We start from the raw sequence: 12,859 nt of genomic DNA, 5'->3' as shown, positions 1-12,859 counted from the left end.
AAACATGAGCACACACTTCCAGCAAACACTGCATGAGCTCTGTTCTTTCCTACCTTACTTCTTCTTCATGGTCAAGTTCTCACTTTTCATTTTCTGCACCTGAAGGGAACATGTTGTTCATGTTGTTATCAGCCGCAGAAACACCAAAGACATTCAGCCACGCACTTCTAGAAATCCTCCAACCTCATTCATGGCGTCATCAATTTGTTTGAGTTCTTCATACCGGTCTCTTGACTCTCTGAGTGGCTGCACCATCGCCTCCTCAATCTGTGGGAACAGCTAACACACACACACACACACACACACACACACACACACACACACACACACACACACACACACACACACACACACACACACACACACACACACACACACACACACACACACACACACACACACACACACACACACACAGAGCTGTGAGTGGCAGTCTCTTCCCTGCAGACACTTCATGACTTTGTTTGGATATAACTAAGTCTCCCTGAAGCTGCGGCCTATAGGCTTGTTTAATCGTCATCATGATATCAACTTGTGAGAATATAGGTATGATTTCAAAGTGTAGTTTTTTACTGGTACTTTTTCTACTTTCTCAAAACAGTGTATTTTGTGTTCAGGTAAAATTGTTTGGTAAAAGAATCTTGTGAATATTTCCTCTTATTCTGATAATTCAACAATAGATTTGCTGTATTTTGGCAGCGGCAGAACAGAGGAAGTTCTGTGAGTGCACATATTCAACATTATTGTAATCTCCCAGATTAGATGCAGCCCTAATGACGCGTTTGTTTGAGAAACCGTTTCAAGTAGAGACAGTAAAGTTGTTCCTGCCTTCCTTGTCTGAAGTCCTCCTCTGCTCCCTCTCTCTCCCTTCACTCAAACTCAAGCCTCCTCACATTTTGCAGCTGCACAAATGTCTGTAATACATGTGTAAAATGAAACACACTGTCCCATTTCTGATTAATTAAATTCATTTCATATTCCAAAGGAATAGCAGATGGTGGGTATAATTGATGTGATTCCTGACATTGGTGAAAGAAGTATTCGTCAAAATGAATACCTTATTGCAATAATAATCTATTAAAAGTAAGTACTAATTAATTGAGAGTAAATGTACTACGTCACTTTCAAACACTGATTTTAGACGCATGCTTGGTTTTCAGTCCAAAGCTCGAGACTCTGAAGCACACTGGTTCCTCTCAGAAAGCTGAGAGCATGAGGCCAAACCTGGGCCAGAGCATCTGTGTCTCCTCTGGCAACAAAGCCTGACCTCGGCCTCTTGAAGCAAACCGAGCCATAACCTCCATTAGAGGAGCATTCAATGCTGACTTGAACAAGAACTAAACAAGAAGTCCATTAATGTCCCCTGAAGCACGTTTCCCCATACATGTAATTAACAATGGTTGGTAACCTTAAATAACAGGTTGTATGATGTGAAGTTTCTCTCCAATTACATGCATGATGTTAGCAGAGCCACCGAAGCCAGTCAGACTCTATATAATATAAATTTATATAATATTATATTATATATATTTTTTTATGTGTTCAGTAGAAGAAAGCGTCACACTTTATATAAAACGTCACAGACCAGGAACCAAGCAGACGTATGGGATATTAATTATTCACCATACATGCTTTGAATAAGTAGCCACTGATTGCAACCACAATGATAGCAAACGGGTTGTCATACCATTAAAAAAATAATAATATCACACGTCTGTCTGGTTAATGTTGCGCTACATTTAAATATGTGATCGTGTTCTAGTCACTCTGCAATCTTGCAGTTTCCGAACACTTCTCTGCTCTTGCCCTGTTCTCTCGCCTCTCTGTTCATGGGGCAGATACATTGGAAACCGCTTCAATGAGAAAAGGGGCCCCCCCTGGTTGGCAATTCTGCTACTTTGCCCTTCATCAACACTGTCCAACACACTCACCTTCATCACTGTCTCAAACATGGGGATGAGCACGAATTTGATGAAACCAATCTGAGCCGTGGGCTTGGTGACCTTCTCTCTGTCCATGAACGGAGCCACAGGAAGCCCTTCAGCCTTCTCCCTGTCACTCTGAGCAGCGCACACACACACACACACACACACACACACACACACACACACACACACACACACACACACACACACACACACACACACACACACACACACACACACACACACACACACACACACACACACACACACACACACACACACACACACAGGAAGTACCATCAACAGAACAACCTTTAGCATGCATGACGCTAAACATGACCATCACACCTGTAAGCAGGGGGTCATGCCTCGAACATGAAGAGAATCAAATCATTTTTCTTCTGATGAACTTCTGTCTAGAATAATCTAGAAATGTTTTCTGTTAATACTGATATTTTATAACATATCAAACATCAGACAACGTCATGGCTAACGTGATGGAGGCTGGTCACAGCAACAAAATAAACTCCACTGTGTCTTCTGTGTGAGGGACCTACCTGCATGAAGTACTCCTCCAGCAGGCAGTCCACCCAGGGTTCCGCGACCTCCATGGGCCGCACCTCGTTGGAGATATCGCAGCACTTTATGAGCACCATCTTCAGCTGCACACAGCCAGGTCAGAGGGCAAAGGTCACCATGATGAGTGTTTTAATGGGAGCATGCAAAGCATCAACAACTTGTCGATGAGATAACATGCTGCTTACATGATATACAATTTCTTTGTCTCAACTTTTAAAGTGATTGGTTCTCCTCCCACAGAACAAGCTGACTGCTTCATTCAGTATAAAAGTTATACAATTATAAAAGCGATGAGCACAAAGAGCACATACAGTATGTAGCAGAGTTGGGACCAAGTCAGGTAAGTATTTGAAATCAAGTCCCAAGTCCAGTTCCAGGTCCTAAGTTTAAATCCTACCCAAGTCATAACATGCTCACTAAATGCTACGGCAGTTTGACAACAGAGTGATATTGAATATGATTGGATGCTGTCAGATCGTGCTAACCAAGTCCATCTGTGGATTTAACTGTTGGAATGAATGGTGGTAATGTTAGTTCGACAACTCACGTGTTTCATTAATATATTTATTAGAAGCAGTATATAGTTTGAGTTTGGCATCTAGGCTCGGGCCCCATCACTCCACATGTTAACATAGAACATTGAGTGATGATTAGATAATTATCCCCCAAGCCCACAGGTGGAAGCTAGGGAGGAAGCTGGGGTGGTGGTGGGGCAGGCGCAGCAGCAGCAGCAGCAGCGAGGTGAACACATTAGCAGCGTGGAAACAGCAGTGTCTGCAGCAGCATTAGCAAGGCAGAGGTAGGCAGATCCAACAGCTTAAATAGAGTGCCAGATTTTGGAGACTATGTTTGGTTGGTTGCAAGAGTGACGAGGGCCGTTATGAGCGAATGTGTCATTGGTGCTTGAGTTGACTGGCTGAACTAGCTCGCAGGCTTCGCCCCATTAATGTCAGCAAATGGAAGAATTGGTGGCACACGTTGGGGACAACATGCTATATTATTTTTAGGCTTGGGGGAATATTCAAGTATTTTCAAGTGAAAAGGGTCAAGTTCAAGTCAAGTCAAGAGTTATTAGTTTAAAAGCCAGAGCCGAGTTGCTAGTCCCTGCTAGGGATTTAGTCAATGATGTCATCACGACCGACTCCAGATCACTGATGTCTGACTGCTCAGCCGCAGTGATGACATTTGCTGACATGTTGATGTGTAAGTCCATGTTTACAGGATTGTTCTACGTTTATTGTTTGATTACTTTTTGTTGGTCATATAAAATGAATATATTCTCAGTTTTACTTAATTTGTAATATTTAGGAACAGGTTTGGAATAAAGGTGTTCTGATTCTGACTCTAAGATTGTGGCTTTATTGTGCTTAAATTCCTTCGACCCTCACAGAGGCCTCATGTGGCCCCTCTCACTGACACTCTGTCCCTGTGGTGCTTGTGATGCTGGATGACATCACCAGAAGGTTCTGTCAGTGTTATTTTCATGTTTGCACTTGTGGGTTACAATAGATACATAGAAAGCCTTTATTGTCATTATATAAAAATATACAGTGAGATTCTGTAGTGCAACCCCGTCACAGTGCGCAAACTAAAACAGATAAACAATAAAAACACACACACACTCAAACGAGGGGTAATAAATAATTCAAATCAAGGAGCTATAAAAAAGCTATACAGTGCATTTAAAAAAGTTCATTTTAAAGTGCATCTTAGTTGGCTAATTAAATAATATTGCACTATTGGACTGTTTAACAGCCGGTGGCCCAGGGGTCAAACAGTTTTTCAGTCTCTCTGTCCGTGATTTAAAACTCTTGTATCTCTGCCAGAAGGCAGGATAGAGAACAGTTTGGGTTATTTTCTTGTATGTGAAATGAGCACGAGATTAAACATAAGAGTGAAAAAGCCACAGCGTGTCTTTAGAATTGTGTCTGAGCTGCAGGCATGTGAGAGTTCTTACACAGGTGGAGTGCTCCTCGTCTGTGTAGTCGAAACTGTCCACTTTCTGCTTGAAGGAATCCAGGATCTCACCGTGCCGGGCCATGTCTGTGGCCAGGATCAGTGTGATGGTGCCCTGAAAAACAGCACAACATGAAACACACACACACACACACACACACACACACACACACACACACACACACACACACACACACACACACACACACACACACACACACACACACACACACACACACACACACACACACACAGACCTACTTGTCGTATCTGCTTGAAGGACTCGGGGTCAAACGTGGAGAAGATGTTGCAGTCAGGCTGAGAGAAGATCTGAAAGGCCACCGCACAGTGATGGTTCTCCAGGGGGGAGATGTCATTGTAACGGACTGCCAGATCTGTCCTGGCATTTACCTGATACCTGGAGGAGAGGGAAAGAGAGGGGTAGGGAGAGAGAGTAAGAGGGAGGGAGGAGAGGAATATAAAGAAAGGAGTGACAAGGAGTAAGAAGGGATAGCAGAGAAAAGGATGGTGTGTGTGTGTGTGTGTGTGTGTGTGTGTGTGTGTGTGTGTGTGTGTGTGTGTGTGTGTGTGTGTGTGTGTGTGTGTGTGTGTCTTACGTGTTGTTGAACCCGGGGTGATCGAGATCATGACACACAGCAGCTGTCATGAGAATCAAAACATCGACCTGAGTAAACCTCTCCTAAAAAATGAACACACACACACACACACACACACACACACACACACACACACACACACACACACACACACACACACACACACACACACACACACACACACACACACACACACACACACACACACACACACACACAAACACAAATGTTATTCATCATTATTTCATTGTTATAATACAACATATGTAGATACTGTGTGTGTGATCCCATCTTCAGAGTATCTTCCTCTCATTATTTCTCCCCTGATCTCCCCTGATCTCCCCCAGTCCTCTGAAGTTTTTTTAAATATCTAAATGTCACGATGGGGACACAGGAGAGAGAGGCTGGGGAGGGAAAGCTCTCTGAAGCATTGTGCAGGTGTGTGTGTGTGTGTGTGTGTGTGTGTGTGTGTGTGTGTGTGTGTGTGTGTGTGTGTGTGTGTGTGTGTCTGCTGCCATGGCAACGACTTAAACATTAAAATACCTTATTCTCCTCAGCAGCTACAGCGGAGTTGTATATAATGAAAATCTTACTCAAATTAAGCAACATAATGTGTAGGGGATCAGACGGTCAGTTTTGGCAGTTCAGACATAATGTGTGAAGTGATGGTGGAATAAACACATGTGTGGGGGGTGCGGTTACACTGTGGAACTTTGCTTTGAAGTCTCATGTCCAGTCTTCATGGGTCAGAGCTCACCTGGAGGCTGCAGAGGCAGATCATGCTGTACATCATCTGGGTCACACAGAAACAGTGGCGGAAGTTGTGGAAGGGGTTGTTCTTGTAGTTGTCATGGATACAAAGCTACAGACAGACAGACAGACAGACAGACAGACAGACAGACAGACAGACAGACAGACAGACAGACAGACAGACAGACAGACAGACAGACAGACAGACAGACAGACAGACAGACAGACAGACAGACAGACAGACAGACAGACAGACAGACAGGAGGTGAGAACCTGAAGTATTTAGAGGGATTGTAGCAGGTGTGTGCAGGCTTGTTTCCAGATGGTTCTCACCAGCCATCTCTTCAGAGTGATGGGGTTGATGTTGAAGTCTCGGACCAGGCCCAGGTCATGGTACATGTGTTCCAGACAGCTGAGCATCTGTACAACAAGGGACGCAGCAGTGACCTGTCTGTGTGCAGTGAACATGTGATGACACACTTTATGGTTGTTTTAATTCTTTAACCCTTTTGCTTTTTTTAATCTGATGTTGTGTTGCTGCCCTTCTGGAGGAACCATGAGCTGAGTTAACATGTTGTCTCTATGAGTGATGAAGTTTTCATTTATGTAATCTACAAAAGCAGTATTTTTCTAAGAGCCAAAACAGGTTTAACAATGTAGTTTAACCAACCCCCCCAGACAGCCTGACATTAGGGGACACTTCAAAACTCTTTTTTTACTATTTTAAGCAAATACTTTTGACCCTTAATGACATTGAAATATTAAACAATAATGCAAATGATCAATATGAATGATTATTAACAATATGGTGGTCTGTAATCAGTACTGATGAACAGGTTTGAACTGGTCCTGATGAAAGCATTACAGTATCAGTGTGATATCATGACTCTCACCTCATTAGGCTCCCACTGCCAAGCATCGAATGTAGGCAATCTAAGAGCTTCTACTGTCTCCTTAGACAGATGGTACTACACACACACACACACACACACACACACACACACACACACACACACACACACACACACACACACACACACACACACACACACACACACACACACACACACACACACACACACACACACACACACAAAGGGCAGCAGCACAGACAGGGAGACAGGGAACATGGAGAGGAGGGTAGGGAAGGGGGGAGGGAGGAGAGAGGGTAATTGTAGGTGAGACGGGTTCAGAGAGATGGTCAGTCTTACCTCGTTGGCCTCCCACAGCCACACGTCGAAGGCGGGTTTTTTGAGGGCGTCTATGGTCTGCTGTGACAGCATGTACTGCAGGCAACAGATCTGCAGTTAACCCTGTCTGCACCGCCCGGCTCGGGGGCACAACTCTACACACTCCTACTGTAATGTTCATGAACACAAACTACAAGCCTGGCCAACACAGTGTTTCAAATTTCTCTGTTCAGCCTCTCATATCACGAGCATCCAATCAGAAGGAGCTGTTGACAGGTGAGCGGACTCTAGAGTGAAACTAGACTATGTGCAAACTTTCCTGTGACTCCCTGATGTGTCCTCATGATGATTATTGCTCAGTGTATTTTTGGTTCTGCAGGACTTATGTCTGGGAAAAGGCATGGACTAAACCTGATCGATCAACAACTACTGTAAACATCTGGCCAATTGCTTTTTCAAAACCGTTAGCTCTCAACTACATGTAGACACTGGGGGGGGGGGGGGGTTGACTAGTTTTTTTTCTCTCAGTAGGGTTGCTAACTGAGTGAAATGACACAGGAGTACCACAGATACCAGCGGTTCAAATTCTTTAGATGATAGGAAAGGAACTTTATTATCTCATTTACTTCTACTTTCCTTTTTTAAATTTGATTCAAAGCGTGATAATGAAGTAATATATTGTCCACTGTTGTCCATGTTTATAAAGCCTGCATGAAGAAACATGATAAGATAGGGGTAAAGTATCTAGATGAGCTGATAGCAGTCTCTTTACATAAGTCCTGAGGAATTATCCTTCACATCTTTCCTTCACCCCATGATATTTTCACTTAAATTAGGGAAAAGACATTGGACCGGTTTTTTCTCCAGACTATTGTGCAGACTCAGCTGGCTAATAGGAAGTGAGGCAGACTTACCTTTGGGTAGGAGGGCACGTCTCTGCGCGGAGTCAGCTTCTTGTTGTCTTCCAGGAAGTTACTGAGAACAGCATGAAGCAACAAAGAAATATAATTACATCAATACTGCAAATATATGACATTCTAAAGATGTTATTAATATTGATTCTACTGATACATGTACTTATTTCTATCCTAGTACTGCCAGTGGCACTAAATAATGCTTTACCAATTCAATATTTTCATTTTTGATTATCAAATATCAAATGCCTTATATTTTCAAAACATTTATTTTGAAATTTTAAAATAGCATTTTTCAATTGACACTTATTTCCTGCCACTTTCTTATTTGCTAATGTCACTTCTCAGGACAATGGTGTTGTCGTGCTTGCTCATCTTTCAGCCAATCACATGCTTCCTTTCTCTCTTAAGGGCCTGACAGCCCTACTGAGCACCTCCGGAGGGTTTCAGACAACTTAGCATGCATCAGAGGCTGAGGCCTGGGAGGATTGTCTTTTTTTGTCAGCTGTCTGTACCATTACATTTTACACTGTGTTGATAAGACAGCATCCAGACTAACTCTAAGTTTGTCTCATGGAAAGCAGGTATAGTCGGTGATTATTGCTCAGTGTGTTGCTGTCACCTGTTGTTTCTGGAGGTCATCTCCTCACGGAGCTTCTTAATGTCGTTGCGACATTTCTCAATCTCAACCACCTTCATCCCCTCCACTGCAGACAGAGAGTCATTTATTGAGATTTTTCAAACCGTTTACCTTCTTATATAATTTCCTAGCTGCAAATATGATCATGAACAGGTCTAAATGAACCTTTCATGATGGTTTAGCCTGTTATGACTGGGTTCTTGTCACGATCTGTCTGTGTTTGTCTGTGTTTTGTTTTGAAAGGGGTTCCCCTCCTGTCTTTTGTCTGTAGTTTTACTTCCTGTCTTGAGTTTCCCTCCTGTGCCTGATTGTTTCATTGTGTTCACCTGCTGTCCTGTGTTGCTCCTCCCCTCCCCAGCTGTGTCTTGTCCTGTGTGATATGTACTTAGGGTACGGTCGAATAGTCGTTTTTTTTTAGGAAGTTTCCTAACGGAGCGAAATGACCCGGAAGTACCTCAGTGGCAGCCATGATAAGAGCTGTTTGAATTCTCTAGATGATAGGAAAGGAGCTTTGAAAATTCCTTTATAACCTCCTTTATCTTAGGGAACACTGGACCTTCCTTTGCGACAGGAAAGGGAAAATGCTCTCCCACAATGCCTTGCGGCCGCAATATTTACCATGATACAACATTCGGCCGTTCACGGAAACAGCCAATGGTGATGGAGAAATGCGTTTCATGAAAGTTACGGTGCTTTAGTGCTTTGCTTTGAACGTTCAGCACTATGTTAATCAAAAGGATAAATATGAACGTTATTTTTTACTGAAATGATCAAATAAAGTCTACATTTCAGTGTTTACTGAGCTGTGTGGGGTTTCTGAAAAGTTTTAAAACATGTTTGAATAGTGATATACTCAGTGATAGGTTAAGGCATAACTAGTTTATAATAAACACATTTGTATTTATTTTAAAATATTTCATACAATCATACGTATTGGGATTGATGTGGGTTAATATGAGGGTGAGGGTGACGAGCAAAAGTTTCACTTTCCTTTTTTATTTCAATTCCAACCTTTGTAATGAAGAATATATGTCTCTCTGTTTTGCACTTTATAGAAACTGTAGTTCCCCACAGCAGACGCACATTAATAACGTCCTTCATCATGAATACGTGAGATAGTGTAAATGCAGTCGGATTCTCAAAGCACTGCAGTCTCTTTTCCTAAGTCCTTTTGAATTCTCCTATCCACTATTCCTTAACCCCGTGACGTTTCACACAGAGGTCAAGGAATAGTAGATAGGAACAGACGATAGGAGCGGATTTTTTGACAATTTGACCGTACCCTATAGTCTCTGTTCCTTTTGTTCCTTGTTCGGTTGTCGTCATTTTACCTGGTCTTGTCAATGTTCTGTGCCTGTTCCTGTCCATCTGTCTGCCTGCTCCTGTGTCCTCTGGTCAGTAGTTTGTCTTTGTTCGTAAAGTACAGCTTTAATTTGAATAAAGCTCGCCTTTTATTTGGAACTATTGCCCCACACTGTGAAAGCTCTTCTGCCATTTGTTTTGTTGACCAATCAACAGCCAATCAATGCAGCAGGAACACATTCCCTGCCATCCATTTGCACCCTACCCTCCGTGGGACTTTAAAAAAGCTTTTGCAAAAATATTGACATTAATGGATAAGACAATTATTTAGTTTTCTTCATAGTAACCATGAACCAAAAGTAGAGTTAGCTTCATTGAAGCAGGTGAACGGCTCAATCAAATGTAGATTCAAGTAAATGGTGAGCTATTGTTTTGTGTCGAAGTATTTCTGGGCGGACCCATACACTGTGTGAGGGACAGTTGCAGGTGATGAGAAGGGTTGTATGAGGCTAAACTGTCCCTCAACCTATCAGAGCACAGATCAATCAAAACATGATATACTGGGAGGGGGGCGTCTCCTCTCCTCTGTGAGGAGCTGCTGCTGCGCATGCTGCAGGACTTCTGCCCTGTGTACCGGGTGTCTGGAGGATCGGTAAATTAAACCCATTCTTCAGTGTTCTTGGGAGGCCGTTGTTTATATTTGTGACTTTGTTATACTTGCTGCAACGCCCATTAACTTCCAGAAACTTACTATGGCTCGCTCAACCTCTCTCTCGCTCTTACACATGCACAAACGTATCCCCCACTCTCTTTTTTGAAGGGGTAGGCTGCCTTAGTCTGCATTGTGCTACTATTACAGTTCAGTGTTAATTTTGGCAGCTATTTTTGATTTAGTCTTAGTCTTAGGACGAAAATGGTTATTAGTTTTAGTCACATTTTAGTCCTTTTTATCCTTCATAGTTTTAGTCTAGTTTTAGTCGACGACAACTCAAAACGTTTTAGTCCAGTTTTAGTCGATGAAAAATCATTACATTTTAGTCAACTTTTAGTCAAAATGTTTTTCTCTCTATAAACTAATTCAGTTAGGTAAATACAGGTATCTGAAATTGGAATCAAGGTGACAGTATTAAGTGTTGAAATTCGTAAAGCAACATTTCACTCTCTTCACACTGTAATATGTGGTGTTCTGCTATAAGGGTCATGCAGAGGCAGAGCGCCTATCCCTTGAAGAGAGAGAGATAGGGGCGTGGCGCTGCATGTGTGTGTGCATGGTAGAGCGAGCGAGAGTGAGCCAGCATGTGTATGGAGAAGTGATTGGAACAGCAACAACAAAACATATGTGTAACAGGTTTAAATAAATACAACGGCCTCCAAAAGAAGAGCTTGCCTGTCTACCTTATTTGGACAAAGTGGGTTATTGAACCCGAAGCTGGAAGGGGAAAATAAAATATCCTGCATTTTGAATGTCCCGTCTCGTCTCGTCAACGAAAAAAAAATATAGATTTCGTCATAGTTTTTATTATCAAAAATCAGTTTTTAGCTCGTCATTGTCTCGTCTTAGTCATATAAAAAAGGTCGTTGACGAACATTTTCGTCATAGTTTTCGTTGACCAAATTCACACTGTTACAGTTTAAATAGTAAAACATTGGCTATCGGCATCGGTGTCGGCATCGGCCAACATTTTTGCAATCGTTGCATCCCTAATATATATTCAACTTTATGCAACCATAGTAAGTGCCCATAAGTTGAGAGACTGAGAGCAAGCAGCAGGGGTGGAGGATCTCTGAGAGTTGGTGTAGGAGGGGGAGAGTGAGGCCAAAATATCCTGCAGCCGTGGACCATGAATGCCCACTCACTGAGCCTGCAGCAGTCTGTGGAGTCCAGCAGCAGTGAGAGGGACAGCTGTGTGTGTGGAGTCCAGCAGCAGTGAGAGGAACCACATGTCAGAACGTGTCATCATATGACTTGGTCCTCCTCTCGCTGCCTCCTTCCTCAGTCCACCTATCTCCAGCTTCCATATGAGAGGTGACTGTGGCTACTAAAGTCATGAGAGGATGGAGATCTGTGTGGGCGCCACAATGTTGCCATAACAACCAGGTATCCAGGCAGTTGGCATGCTTGTGTGAAGTGGCTGTGCGTCAGAACTGAAAGTCTACAGGCTAACCAGTCAGGAGTGGGAACTGAACGAAATCCCTCTCAGTGTTGGAGATGTTCATGAAACACCTGTCACTGTCGGCTCTCTGTTCTGCAGCAGTTTGAATCCAGAGGGGGGGTCTGAGTTAGCCACAACAACCAGTAGAATTTGATGTGGTTCAAAATTCAATGTGACTTTAATTTAATGTGTTTTTATTTTCTTATACATTGAAACTATATGCTAACTTTTTAGTTTTTAATGCAAATTCAGTTGAAAGACATGAATGGACCAGAATGTAGGTCCAGGCTCACACTGAACTCTGTCCACACCTGAAGATCAGAACCCCTCTCTCTGCTTCAGGAGAAGGCTTTCTACTGTAGAGTTAAGGGAGATTGCCATGGTGACCAAAGCAAACTCAGGCCATGTTGTCATAGCGACTGAAAGGGTTGTTGGGGACTATTATGAAATTGCAGCCCCATCACATGGAACCATTTGAGGTCGGAACATAAGAAGACGTTGGCCAAAAAAGCGGTAACACATCAATGTGTGTGTAAAGGCGTGATGCATTACACACAGCCCACACACATGTAGAGACACAAACAGGCACATACATACACACACTGAGGTCACACAGGAAATACCAATGGGGTTATGCCATGTCCTCATCAGTTGCTATGGTGAAGGTGGCACATGTAACCTGTGGCTCCTTCAGGTGAGCTGCAGTTCGTCTGGAACTCTGGCCTTTTTGTCTCTACTGGAAGATGTATGTTGAGAAGGCACATAAAATAACCTAGCTTAAGTCCTACAGTAGAAGGATATTCCACTACCAAACATGCTCCTGGCCCAAGTCC

General features: G+C 42.9%; 1 protein-coding gene across 7 annotated transcripts in view; it reads right to left on the bottom strand.

Moving 5' to 3' along the window:
- The window catches only part of pde9aa (phosphodiesterase 9aa), a 38,663-nt gene that overhangs the window by 1,815 nt on the left and 23,989 nt on the right, over positions 1-12,859 (bottom strand). For 4 of the 7 annotated variants that reach the window (XM_063888649.1, XM_063888651.1, XM_063888652.1 and 1 more), the window contains 12 exons: positions 8,554-8,638; positions 7,932-7,992; positions 7,039-7,113; positions 6,161-6,247; positions 5,835-5,939; positions 5,078-5,160; positions 4,722-4,878; positions 4,462-4,575; positions 2,483-2,587; positions 1,932-2,060; positions 184-279; positions 54-99 (listed from right to left, as the gene is read on the bottom strand). In XM_063888649.1, the coding sequence (XP_063744719.1) occupies positions 55-99; positions 184-279; positions 1,932-2,060; positions 2,483-2,587; positions 4,462-4,575; positions 4,722-4,878; positions 5,078-5,160; positions 5,835-5,939; positions 6,161-6,247; positions 7,039-7,113; positions 7,932-7,992; positions 8,554-8,638 (1,142 nt within the window). In that variant the 3' untranslated portion in view covers position 54. Of the gene's footprint in view, positions 1-53; positions 280-1,931; positions 2,061-2,482; positions 2,588-4,461; positions 4,576-4,721; positions 4,879-5,077; positions 5,161-5,834; positions 5,940-6,160; positions 6,248-6,720; positions 6,796-7,038; positions 7,114-7,931; positions 7,993-8,553; positions 8,639-12,859 lie in introns of all 7 variants that reach the window. The other 3 variants (XM_063888650.1, XR_010166185.1, XM_063888653.1) reach the window with 3 other exon arrangements.

The sequence above is a fragment of the Eleginops maclovinus genome, chromosome 7 (assembly GCF_036324505.1).
Source record: "Eleginops maclovinus isolate JMC-PN-2008 ecotype Puerto Natales chromosome 7, JC_Emac_rtc_rv5, whole genome shotgun sequence".
NCBI lineage: Eukaryota > Metazoa > Chordata > Actinopteri > Perciformes > Eleginopidae > Eleginops > Eleginops maclovinus.
This window is presented reverse-complemented; position numbering and strand designations above follow the sequence as displayed.